General features: G+C 40.5%; 1 protein-coding gene across 1 annotated transcript in view; it reads right to left on the reverse strand.

Annotated features, from left to right (window-relative positions):
* The window catches only part of ELAPOR1 (endosome-lysosome associated apoptosis and autophagy regulator 1), a 110,398-nt gene continuing 97,033 nt past the window's right edge, over nt 1–13,365 (reverse strand). Inside the window, exons 12-22 of the mRNA XM_051993162.1 lie at nt 12,023–12,128; nt 11,592–11,729; nt 10,779–11,042; nt 9,784–9,957; nt 8,000–8,180; nt 6,839–6,935; nt 5,809–5,910; nt 4,453–4,579; nt 4,192–4,370; nt 3,537–3,702; nt 1–2,131 (exon numbers count right to left, since the gene is read on the reverse strand). Of these exons, the coding sequence (XP_051849122.1) occupies nt 2,069–2,131; nt 3,537–3,702; nt 4,192–4,370; nt 4,453–4,579; nt 5,809–5,910; nt 6,839–6,935; nt 8,000–8,180; nt 9,784–9,957; nt 10,779–11,042; nt 11,592–11,729; nt 12,023–12,128 (1,597 nt within the window). The 3' untranslated portion in view covers nt 1–2,068. The remainder of the gene's footprint in view (nt 2,132–3,536; nt 3,703–4,191; nt 4,371–4,452; nt 4,580–5,808; nt 5,911–6,838; nt 6,936–7,999; nt 8,181–9,783; nt 9,958–10,778; nt 11,043–11,591; nt 11,730–12,022; nt 12,129–13,365) is intronic.

Here is a 13,365-nt window from a genome sequence, read left to right on the forward strand (position 1 = left end):
TCCAAAAGGTACATTTTTATTTCACACACATTACATGCATTACCCATCCCCTAACAAACTACAAATTCTTGGAAAACAGTGTAAAAAGGAAATCCAACCCGTTCTGACAGAATTTTGGTTTCACAAAGCTGAAAAATGTATTACAAAGTCTCTGTTGTATAAATATAGTCAGTCTTTTTTTTTTTAATGTACAGTTTGGCCCAAAAAAAAGTCAAAAAAAAATCTTGGTTGGCATAAGAAATCTCCTGGTCCTTGAATATACATCATAATTTTTATTTGTGCCCCCAGCTAAACATAGGAATTACTTATGACTAATTCCTGTGTCCCAGGACTTGGAGCATCCCAATGAGATTTTAAAAGTTCCCTCAGAGAGCTTGTATAAGATATTATTCTCCTTGACAAAAAACAAAACCAAAACCAGGCTTTCTTAGAAATCATATTGAAAATATTTCTAAAACACAAATGCATATGTCCAAGATCTCTTTAAAAAACTCAAGGAGTAATGGGAAGATGGCTACTAGTGACCCTGATGGTGCTTTAGAGTCCCATGTAGACCCCCTGCCTATATGCTGAGGAAGAGAAATCTTTGAAAAATGCTTTAACCAAATCACTGGAATTCAAGCTTGTTCTGAGGAGGCCAGAATTTGGCTACCCAAAGTGGAAATAAGGAGGGTAAAGGAAGTGTGATTATTCCCTTTGAGGCTGTTTTTAAGAATGGTCTGGGAGCTTTCCATGTCCTTTGAGGCAGGAGGAGGAAAGAAAGTGTCTGGATGATGCAAAAACCAAGCCCTCTAAATAAAGAGGCCTAAGGTTGTAGGAGCAATTGTAAGGGTAGAGCTACTGAGTAAAGTGTGTGTATTTCCTGGGAGAATTTCCCAGCAGAGTCTCAGATCCTAAAGGAGGAAATAACCCTAATAGTGGGCTTGTGTTATCCATTGCTAAATCCTACCCCCCTACCATCAGTGTCACTGAGGTGCTCTAGCGTAGCATGGAGGCTTTAATGAAAGAATTTTGAGGTCATTTGTAGCTAACCCAGTCATTATGAAGAACAGAGACATGACTTTTCAATGATAACCTATTCTGTACAAACAAATTAAATATCAACTGACCGGTAAATAGTGCAAACAGAAAAAGTGGACAACTGGACCACTGGCCAAGGGACAATCATCATCATCTCAAGCAGTAGAGTGAAGGGAGAGTTATTGTCAATGGTGGAATTTTGACTCTTGCTCTGGTTTCTCCAGCCTCTCTTGTTACAGGTTTAGTGAGTAATAGAATAAAACAAAGGGACAAAGTGTGGCTTGCCTGTGCCCTTTGGGGGCCAGAGAAAGATGGCAGAGAGAAGGGAGTTATGGAGATGGAATCCTTCACTATAAATATCAGGGTAGGGAAAATATTTGACCAGATTCTTTAGTGAATTTCTTTATTAACTTTCTTGCTTGGCTCCAATGAGAACATCTCTGTGATAAGAAAGGGAAAAGTACCACCTAGTAAAGGGGAGAAAATCCTTAAAACAAAGCCCCCTGGCTTCTTTTGTGCTTCCTAAGAATATTGCTCCCTTTTATACTTGCCACACTTGTCCTCTCCACTCCAGGTTCAATTGGCCTTTTTAATTCAAAATATCATCAGAAGGAAAGGAGCTCAAGAGAACCCAGCTGACTTGGCACCTAGTTCCCCAAGGGGAAAGTAAGGAAATGCAAGGAGAGCTTGTGATAGTCAGGCATCAGCTCTGTAATTAGCAAGAAAGACCTTTTTTTCATTTTGGATCAATGAGAACCAATGGTGGATAAAGCTACAGTTTGAGAGGCTGGATCATTTTGACAAGCAGAATGTGAGCAAAGGAGCATTGTACAGACAAATGTGGATGTATCTGGCAGGTTTGGGAGTAGGCAGGGTGGGGAAATTTGGGTGTGTATATAAAAAATCTGTAATTTAAACATTTTATGATAAGGCCACATAAAGAATCTTGCAGCTGTAGGTGTGGGAGAGAGCTGGGCAGCCAAGTCACCACGGGCTCACAAAACAATCTGCCTAGGTGAAGAAGCAGGAGGCGGCAGATGTGGGCCCCTCACATATCCATGTCTCCTGAGGATGTCTTCAATGGCACGGAATCAAAACCATCTGGGGTCCTCTGAAAGAGAGACAATGATTGGGGATGGCTGGGATCCTTGGGCCTTCTTTGATACCCAGCAAGGACATGCAGTTGGGGTTGGGGAAGAGAGAGTCACTGAAGAAGGACTAAGGAATAGGAAAACTATAAATAGGTAAATGGAAAAGATAGAAGGGTAAAATTCCTGATTTCAATAGCTACATAAAAATGAGGACTTTTTTGGTCAGTATTTGAGCTTCTTGATTTTTTGTTTTGTTTTTTAGGGACATCTTATTGATCAAACAAATTAGAAACGCCGGTGATAAAAGCTAAAAAGAAAAGTTTTTAAGAGAAAAAAATAAAAGCTTCCTGCCTCATCAGCCTAATTAGAATTTAAGTCTCTCTCTGTCATAATGTTGAATTTTTATAATGTGCTTCCCCACTCCATTTCCTAATTGCCAAGTTCCTTGGGATGGATGGATGATTTTTCCCACCAGAAAATAAACAAAAATAAAAACAAAAAATGAAGAGAGCTACCTAGTGAACAGAATTCAGAAGTTCAGACCTTCCTTTCCTCCTCCACATCTCTAATCCCCCTTCTTTCCCAAATGTTTGCCTCAGTTTTCTCAACTGTAAATGGGGGGAATGAAGTACCCAGGGTGGTTATGAGGATAAAATGAGATAATATTAGCAATGCACTTAGCAGAGTGCCTGGCACATAGTAGGTGTTATATAAATGTTAGTTATCATTATCATTACTGTTATTATTATTATTTACACACATACCACACATGTTTTTAAGTCATTTGGCAGGGGGCAGGAACTAGGGCACTTGTGGAACTGCAGAAGCAGCTCATGCTGGCTATGCCTTCTGTTTGGCCCCATGCCCAGCCATAAAGTAGTGTCTAGTGTTCCCATTTACAAGCATCAAGCTCACCCTCTCACCCACACAAACCCTATCCCTCCCAACTCTGAATAGCTCATACATTGACTGTCAGCTCTAACTCACTGCCTGGGACTTGGCCAGGATGCCTTGAGGGATAGTACCCCCTGCTGGTCAAACAAGGTGTCTTGTCCCCTGCTTTGGATCAAGACCAACTTTTAGTCTGGGGAAACATTAATAACACGATTCCACATTTATAAAGCACTATTTCCAAGAGGCTAGAGCCAGCCTAATTAAAATCAAACCCTCTCTACAATATAATTATATGGTTTTAATATGGGTTGGTTTGTTTACATTTTCAGAAAGAGTTGCTGAGTAGTTTGCCTACAAGAAAAAGATTTATTTAGGGCTAGAAAGGACCTTAGAGATTGAGACCTTGGGGATGCAGAACCATAGGTCACAGAATTGAGTAATTCTGGGCCACTCAATTTCCCAAGAGAGTCAGTCCTTCCTAGGAATGATGCCCTTCTCTGGTACCATGGGCTATATTCCCAGTTCTATTACCTTAGAAGTAAATGACTTGATCTTCCCAAAGAGCGACTTTTTGCTGGTGAATATGAGATCATCTTCTACATCCTCACCCTCCATGATGGCGCAGCTGTCAGCAGCGGGCAGGTCACAGTCCTTAAGGGTGGCATTCATCACCAGCTTGGAATATTTGTATTCCAGTCTATGAAAGAGAAGGACAGGAAAACAAACATACCGTTTAGATTGACAGCGTTTTTGTAAAAGCAAGCTGAGCTGTAGACAGTCATTGCCCTTTCATGGCAGGGGAAGGTGAGTTAGAGAGGGCAAGGTGGAAAATAGGCTGGGTTTAAAAAAAAACCATTGGCTGACTTGTGGAATTTCAAAGCACCTATAACCAAGTACCATGGAAATAAAAATATTCAGGGTAACAGAAAAATGAAAAAATAAACCCATCCCACATTTATTTTTTAAATAAAGATTTTCTAGCAATTCAATGCACTGCTCATGGTGATGGTTGATATCATCACCCTCATTTAAGAGGCATCCAAGAATAGGGTAAGTGGTTAGCAGGGAAGGATTCAGCAACTTTGACTCCTGGGATATGAGATGCTCCCTCCCGCCCCAGCCCCTTGGTTCCATCCCCCTGTATTATCCTCCATCCCAATCACTACCCAAATATCTAGTCATGTACTTTTGGTTCTTTTTCCAGAAGTAACAGGTCATGACAGTGAGAAGAATAGCAGCACAGGTGCCTGCAGAGATGCCCACTTTGAGCCAAAAATCCATAGTCTTGCAGATGGTAACACTCTGGTCAGGCAGGGAAATACCTCCTGTACACAGCTTCGGCTCTCGCCACACATAAGTGGTTCTCTGTTGGGGAGGGAAATGAGGATTTTAGCGTCAAACCTTTATGTTTCCTAGGATTAGTGACTATTCAGCCAGGGGAGCTTACCTGGATCCCAGCCACACAGCTACTGATGATAGCATGGTAGTCAGAGCTGGAGCAGAGGGGGCAAGCTGTTACACTCTCCAGTAAGAAGTGGAAGTTACAGCCATCACAAGTCCCATCTGAGCATTTCCTAGCAGGACAGAGAAAGGAGAATATTTCTTATAAGGAGGGTACATCTAGTAGAAAATGCCTGGGTTCCTCCTTGTCATAGATTCTCTGACTTAGCCCTTTTTTTTTCAGATCTTCCATGTTTCTCCCAAAACTTTGATTCCCATCCCAATTGCTAGCATAGTCTTTGATCCTTAATGCCATTTTAACATCATTGTACACAAAGAACATATATAACAAATGGCTTGTCAATCTTATGGTATCTCCTTTCTTGTTTGTATTGCCCATTGTACCCCTAAGCTCCCTAATCATCAAGATCTCTACCATCAGCAATATTCTCATGTAGCCTCCTCAGCCACTGAGCCCCCCTACCATTTTTATGTTCTATTTAGTTGATTGCTTAAAGTAGGACTTCTTAAACTTTTCCCATTCATGACCCCTTTTCATCCCAAGAATTTTTATGTGACTTCATCTTGAATCTGAGCCAAAGTGTTTCTGGCATTGTTTGGGCATGCACAGTGCAAAAATATGCATTTTGAGTGTTTAGAACTAAGGCTGCAATGAAATTGCATGATACCACAATATGGGAAAGTACTGCCAGAAACACTGCCAGAAACATTATACATTTGATTCTGAATTACTTCTTGGTCATTGCATTCAGAAACCCTTGACTGTTGCCAATTTTTTTTTTTACAATCCCCATATTCCATTAGGAGACTTCACATGGGGTTGCAACCCACAGTTTAAGAAGCTTTGGCTTAGAAGCTTTAGTCATTAAGGGTGAACCTTCAAATCACCATGTGCCTCATTTATGTCCTTTGCTGATGGCATTTTCTGTGCCTTTTACAATGGCTGAGATCCTTAGTTTGTCTCAAGAGTGATTTAAAGAACCAACTAAATATATATAAAAATAGAATGCAGAGACTGGAGCTCATGATAGTCTGCATAGAACAGGAAGAAAAATAGAAAGTAGAAAGTTCTTTGAAGGTGTGAACGATTTTGTTTCTATCTTTCTGTCTTCAATTTCTAGTACTATTTGGTACATAAGAGGCACTTAAATATTTTTTTTTGATTAATTGGCTCCTGAATCTGTTGAGAGTTCAGGGCTCTTTGCATCCCCAAAGACCCATTAAGAGATTCAAGATGCCTTCTCCCTCTCGACCCTTCAGCCATCTCCTAAATAATGGAAAACATAAACAGCTGAGGAAAATAATAAACTGGGTTTCAGTGCTCCCCATCTATTATGCTTACACTGGCAAGGAGAGACTTCCAGAGGCAGGCTTCAGTGGATTGCATCTGACTCGCACAGTGGTTGACCTCCCCGAAGTGCAGGATTGTGTCACCTCATTAGACCTGAAAAGGAATCCAGACCACTTGAGGGAGACCCCAGATAACAACTGGTGCTTCTAAGGAGTCAACCTAAGACCCTCTGTTGGCAGCAAGGATGTTTGGGCTTTGTGACACAGAGATCAAACAAATGTCTGGTATTGGCTTGGTTTATTCATGTCTGAAAGTGGGAGAGGGAGAAAGACTGGGAGTTAGGAGGGAGAGCAGAAGGCTTGATGGTGCAGCAAAGGAGTGGTGATGGCAGAGGCAGAATGGGGCATACATTTTCACACATGACCAATGTGTTCATGGTTTTGTTTAGCTGAACTTATTTGTTACAAGGTTCTGTAGTGGACACAGAGGTGATAGTAATTTAAAAGAAAAAAAATATTTTAAAATCACTAGGATGGAAGTATGTTAAATATGATTGTATGTGTATAAGCTATATTAGATTGCTTACCATCTTGAGAAGGAAAAAAATTGGAAATAAAAATCTTATAAAATATTGAAAAATAAAAATAAAATGTGCCTAAAAGATAAATTCATTAAGGGAACAAAATACAAGAATGTGACTCACTATAAGTATATATTGTTTCATTCTTTGTACTTGTATTCCTTAGTGCCTAGCACAGTGCTTGCACATGGCAGGCATTTAATAAATAATTGTTGATGATTATAAAATTGGTGAATTTTTAGTCATAGAGACTATCTAAGCTCTCCTCCTTGCTTTCAGGACAGGACAGACTCAAGAATAATACCAAATTCCAGAAGATGCTTTGGTCAATGGACCATAACTGTATTTTATGGACAGATGCTTCCCAAGTCATAGTAATTTTATATTGTTGAATGGCCAACCAAGGGAGATGGATGGATGGATGGATGGATGGATGGATGCTAAAGAACTCTTTACTTTACCCAAGAGTAGTTTTTTACAGGTCTCTGAATAGTTTCTCACCTGTAAAAGAAGATCACATCAGGCATCCTTAGAGTTTCGGAGGGAAAAAGTTCCAGCGGGGAGGTGATTCCATCTAGGTTCATATTAGTTGTCACTCCTGCCAAAGCAAAGTCTCTCAATTAATTCTCAGTAGGAATACAAAAACATTCCTCTCAGTCCTGTATCTCACCAGAGGTTTTGTGAATCTATATGTTCTTGGAGACAACTAATGAATGGGGCAAAGCTCAAAAAAAAAAAAAAAAAAAAAAAAAGACCAAAGAAACATGGTGAATTGGGAATTAAATTAGAAATGGAATCTAGAAGTTCAACTGCCCAGTCTTAATCTCTGACCATTGATGCATGTACTCTTTTTCTTCATTCATTTACTCATTCACTCATTCATTCAAGTATTTACTGTCTCTTGTGTGCTTGTCCCCTTAGATCATTACCTTGTTGTGGCAGAGAGGCTTGCATAGTTCACTGAAGGTATGGACTATGATTGTGTAAGGTTACCCAAGAAGGACAGATAATAGTTTCACATCACAGGATTATCCAAGAGAGACAGGACATGCTTTTGAACTGACATGCTAAAGAGGACTTTTGAGAATCCATCAGACAGGAGATCAAATAGGTTAGTACTTAAAGAAATTAATTCAGTTGCTCATGTTTAACATATTTGATTTCTTGCTGTCTAAGGGAGGAGATGTGGGGAAGGAAGGGAAAAAAATTTGGAACACAAGGTTTTGCAATGGTGAATGTTGAAATTATCTGTGTATGTATTATGAAAATGAAAAGTTTTAAGAAAAATAATTTTAAAATTTAATTTAGGCTATTCAATAGAAGGTCAAATACTAAAGCTGAAGCTTAAATACTTTGGCTACAGAATGAAAAGAAAGAAGTTACTGGAGAAAAACCCCATCCTATAGCTGGGAAAATTGAAGGTAAAAGAAAAAGGGGTTGGCAGAGGAGATGGATAGTCTCATGGAAACAAAGATGACAAACTTGGATAGACTTTGAGAGCTAGTGGAGTTGATGGATGGGCCAGCATGCTATGGTCCATGGGGTCACAAAGAGTCAGGCACAGCTCCACAACTGAACAACAGCAAAACTCCTATGTGCTTAGGATCCCTTGGAGACCCACCTTCAAGACCCACTTGAGACCTGGCTGACTGTGTCACTCACCTATAAGTCGATCAGCAAGGCTGACAGGCTGTGAGGAGACCCCTGATTTATAGCCTGTCACCTCGGAGGGGATGATAACCGCCTGGCAGGCATAGGATGTGATGGATTTAGAGAAACCTGATTCCCCCTCTGGGATCCGGATGTCAGTGACATTGTCTGTGCAGGAAGCCATTTTTTTACCCTGGGGAAGCAATGGATCAACAGTTAGGGAAAACCATTAAAGGAGAAGAGGGGATAAACTGGTAAAGGTCCAAGATTTCGGCTTTTCTGTGGCCCAGAATAAGGAATTACTCATTTCATTCTTAATTACAAGGTAGGGAGGAAATGAAGGCCAGATCCCATCTGCCCTGGCTTTTGAGACTGTACACCAGGCATCCTCAAACTTTTGTAAAGAACTATTTTCCATGTGAGATGGTTTGAGGTGACAGTATAGGAGCACTGAGACCTGGTTTCATTTCTCTGCATTTCAAGTCCCAAATTGTCTCCCTCCCTTCTTCCTAACCCTATAGTAGAGAAAGCCAGCATTTGAGATACGGATAGAGATAGATATGTCTATTTATCTCTCTCTCTCTCTGTATATATATATAATATATTACATATATATATATAGAGAGAGAGAGAGAGAGTGTGATTTTCACTAAAAGTGGTCCATCATTGTAGAGAACACACTTTGAGATGACAAAGCAATCCCTTTATTATCTGCTGAGCCAGCAGAGCCAATGACTAAAGAGAATTTTAAAGGAGACATAATCTGTGAGCTTGCTCTCCTCCTCCAGCCCTCCAGGTGGCATCATGGAACCTCCATGGAGACCTTCATGGGATGGGGTGCCCAATTAAGTGGCACAGTGGATGGGGTGCTGGGCTAGAAGTCAAATTCAGCCTCAGATGCTTACTAGATGTGTGATCTGAGCTAGATCACTAATCCTCTGTCTACTTCAGCTTCTTCAACTGTAAAATGGGAATAATAATAGCATCTGCCTCACAGAGTTGTGAGAATCAAATGAGAGAATATTTTTTCAATCATAAAAGTACTTTTAATTTAAACTTAAAGATTGCCAGTTAAAAAAAACAAAGAAAACAAAATAAAAGGAAAACCAAATTCCCTTTAAGAGTATAAAATAATTTTTTTTTTCTACAAGAAGAGAGAAAAATTGGGGAAAAGTTGTGCAAGAAATCCCTGTTTACTTGCTTTTTAAATAAGTTTTTTTTATTTCTCAAAATACTTCAAATAGTTTTCAACATTCACCCTTGCAAAACCTTGTGTTCCAAATTTTATATTTAAAGAAAAATTTAGTACAGTCCCTGGCATGTAGTAGGTACTATATAAATGCTTATTATTCCCTTCCCTTCCCCCAGAAAAAAAATCCCTTCTGTTAAAATGATCTTTCCTTTTCTAGATTCCCAGACAGCATATTTTCTATTCCTCTCTCATGTACTTATTTTATTCTATTTTGCATAATAAAAATATTATGTCTTACATATTATGTCCTTCTACTAAATCCTAAATTCCATGAGAGCAAGGATTATTTCATATTAATTTTTCATATCTTCTCCAGCATCTAGCTCAATGCTTTGCATATCAGAACTTAAATGTTTATTGAATTACATTTTCAAAAATAGTTTAAAAAATGATAATCTCAAGATTTTAATTATTCAAGAAAAAATGTGCTGGATGGAAAAGTTGTTTCCCCACATTTCCTCCTGCCTCTTCTCTGGTCATCAAATTTTTCATCCCTTACCCATCCACATACTCTTCCCACACGTGTGCTTCTCACACATTTTACCTGGTTTCCACAGAGGCTGAGAATAAAGTGGTGGAAATACTTGAGCCCTTTGGAAGTAAAGCTTGGTCCCCCAGACAGAGAAATAGGATTTGCCAAGGCTGAGAAGTCATAGTTGAAGGTTCTGGCTCCATTACTGACAGAGAAAGTGCAATTGTTGAAACACAGCGAATGAATCTGCAGGGAGGAGGTTTAGGAATTCAGTCAGGTGAATTACAGGTTTCCTCATCAACAATATAAATTTCTAAATTCACCTCTCCTCCCCAATCTCATTTCTTAGCTTTCTGTAAAAGAACTAACCACAGTGGCTCTTTTTTTCCTAATCTTATTCCTTGCTCCTATTTTAGGGAAGCCATTCCTCTGTGTGGCTCAATTATGACAATAATTAACATTTATAGAGCATGTTAATGTTTGTAAAGTACTTTACATAAAGTTTCATCTACACATTATTTCATTTTAACCTAGAGGTCATGCTGTATAATAGCATAGCAAAAAGCCCCTCCATGCCTTAGAACATAGTAAAGGTAATTGTCTCTCAAAATCAAAAAATTGATTCCCAAAATTGGACTAGATAAATCGTTATGAAATTATGTGGAATTAGACTGAAATGGAAACTTGGGACACCAGGGCTCCCTCTTTCTCCCCCACTTTTTAAAGAGATGAAAAAAATACATGTTTACTTATTAGGCCCTTGAATAAACCTAATAAATTATAATAATAATGATAAACCTCATAACCTTCTAGGTTTAGATAGATTCTAATTTCTCTTATTTATCCCTAAAGGACAGGACAAGATTCCCTGAAGGTAAGAGGGAAGACTGGGCTCTGGAAAGCAAGAGTATATCATTCATACAGCTAACAAGTCCTGGACCTCCAGTATCCTAGGTATATGCCCAGGAAATATATTTGAGCTCAGGTGCTTCTTAGGATCTCTTTGAATAGATTAAGCAGCAGTCAGCTTGACGGGGAAGTGAATGGGAGAGTAGACTGTGTGACACCTTGTTACTCTGGGTCCCTGGGCCACAGGGCACACAGGCCTGGACCCCGTAGGGCTGGTGAGCTCTCAGGAACGTGTTAGCAGGGCAGGAGTGGCAGGCCCCAGATTCCCGATTAATGTAGTAGCCAGCGGGACAGGAAGTGCAGGAGGAGCCAGAATCGGAAGCCTCCAGGGCACAGAGGCGGCAGTAGGAGGCCACCCCGTCCATGGCATTGGTGACATTGATGGAGTAGAGTTTGGCCACATCATTGGTGTACTTCCGGCCCTGGAACCGAGACAGAAAGGAGAGAGAGAGAAAAGAATCAGTATTTGAGTCCCAAGGAAAGAATCCATAGTTGGCGTCCTTGGGGAATAATATTATATTAAATTACATTGTTGTATTAAATAATAAGCCTAGAAATACAGAGAATTTCTTTCATCATTGTATTCCTCAAACATTCACTACACTACTTTTACATAAAGCATTTCCCAATATTTAAACACTAGACTAGCCCAGATCTAGAACAGACACAGAGATCATCTCTGTGACAAGAGAGGTTGTTAGATTCTGAAACTGGTTTTCTAGGAGGGCTACAGAACCACTTACCTAGGAAAGAGCTAGAAAAAGATCGATCTCTATCTGCCTGGTCTGGGGCATTTATGTCAGATAATCGAATCAGTTATCAGTTAAGAGAAAATCTCCTAAAGTCCTTCTAAATAAACCTAGTGCTCCAAGTATCCTCCACCCTCCCAGGCCACTTGTGAGAGTTCAAATTGTCTTATCCTGAGCAAGGATGGGCCTGGGAGTGAGAGCTGGGAGAAGTGGAAGACTCACAGTTTCATGGGAGGTGGTCCTCTGGAAGGCCCAGGTGAAGCTCATGCTGGAGTTCTTCTCAATGATATACGTGTAGGACTGTTTGCCTTTTGGTCCCTTCCAAGTTTCCACTGGGGTGTTGGTCCTGGAGTTCATTCCCTGAATCCAAAACAGGGAAAGAACTTTTGTACCGAGTCTGAAGCCTTCCTAAGCCTGCCCTGGTCTTCTGCTCTGTCTTCCTCCTGGCAGTGGATGAAGACTCAGAGCATGATGCCCTAATGAGACTCCCAAGTAGTTGGGGAAGACCCTGAGAGCAGCAGGGTGCCTCCTTCTGAGACTCCCCAAGGCACCCGTGTATGGGGCCTTCCCCTCCACCCCACAAGTAGATTCATTAACAGAATAAGTGGATGCAGCCCCAGGAAGTACCTGCCCAGGCCAGGGATGCAACCTACCACCATGAAATAAAGCTCGCAGTTCACGGAACACACGGTCTCAAAGACAAAGGTAATTCTGGCAATCTCTTTATTTTCTGTGTCCGCCATCACGGAATGCGGAGGGCTGTGGGAGCAGAAGCCAGATGTCACTTCCAGGGGGCCGTAAATAGAAATTTAAATATTACGTCGTGGGCCAAAAGGGAGAAGGGGCAGGATGAGGTTCTGGGTGCTTGGGAGAGACCTTCTCTAGTCTTGCTTCTTTAACAAAGAGAAGGGAGCTTAAATCCCATTTCTTCCTGCAAAGTGGAAAATCTTCACCAAGTGTGTCTGACAATTGTGACCTATGCAGAGCCAAGAGAAACTCTGCTGGGGACTATTTGAGGAGGATCTGGCACTTGACCAGAAAGGGAGGAGGAACACCAACAAAAATTCTAAAAATTTAGATAATCCTCCCGTGATAAACTCACGATGGGATTCAAGCAGAGTACAAAGGAAGAACAGGTGAAGTTACGCTGGCAAAGGAAAAGCTGAGTTTGTTGTTGGCTTTGCTTTTCCCCTTAAAAAACATAACAAAGAATTCACCATGACTCTGGAGAAATCCAGAGACAGCTTTGCTTCCCATTCTAGTCCTCCCTCTTGAGTCTGCGGACTCCCTATATCCTCAGGTCCTCTGTTTCTAAACCAGTGGTTCTGTTCGCCATTGGCTGAGAAGAAAGAATTTAACCTGGGTTCACAGGCACCCAAGCCCAGGGAAATCAAAGAATTTTAGTATAGGAAGGAACTAGCATGTTCAGATAAGGAGGCAGACTCAGAAGGATTAAGAGCTTTATCCAAGATTAATGACAAAGACATGAGTAGACTCCTTGCCCCCAACTCTTTATAATTTTATTACAGTCCATTACCACTCTTAGGATACCGTATAATATCCTCCTTAAAAAGGGGAGAAGGAATATTCAAATAATACTTCTTGGTCAATGAGGACAAAAGGATTTTTTTTTAAGTGGGAGGAGGGAGGATAATCGCTCTTCCCAGGGAGACCACATTGCAATACTTTTTCAGAAACATCAAGAGCAAGAATGAGAGCTACAATACTGTGTACTGGGAAGAAAACTGGCCTATGAATTATGAAAGTCTGTGATTGAGTATAAGCTCTGTAACTGAATAAATCAGAGCATTGAGTCTGGAAGCAGGAAACTTCATCTTCCTGAGTTCTAAATCTGCCCTCAGATACTCATGACCTGTGTGACCTGGGCAAGTCACCTCATTCTGTTGGTCTTAGTTTCCTCATCTGTAAAATGAGCTAGAGAAAGAAATGGCAAACCCTCCAATATTTTTACCAAGAAAACCCCAAACGGGTTATG

Source organism: Antechinus flavipes, chromosome 4 (genome assembly GCF_016432865.1).
Source record: "Antechinus flavipes isolate AdamAnt ecotype Samford, QLD, Australia chromosome 4, AdamAnt_v2, whole genome shotgun sequence".
Taxonomy (NCBI): Eukaryota; Metazoa; Chordata; class Mammalia; order Dasyuromorphia; family Dasyuridae; genus Antechinus; species Antechinus flavipes.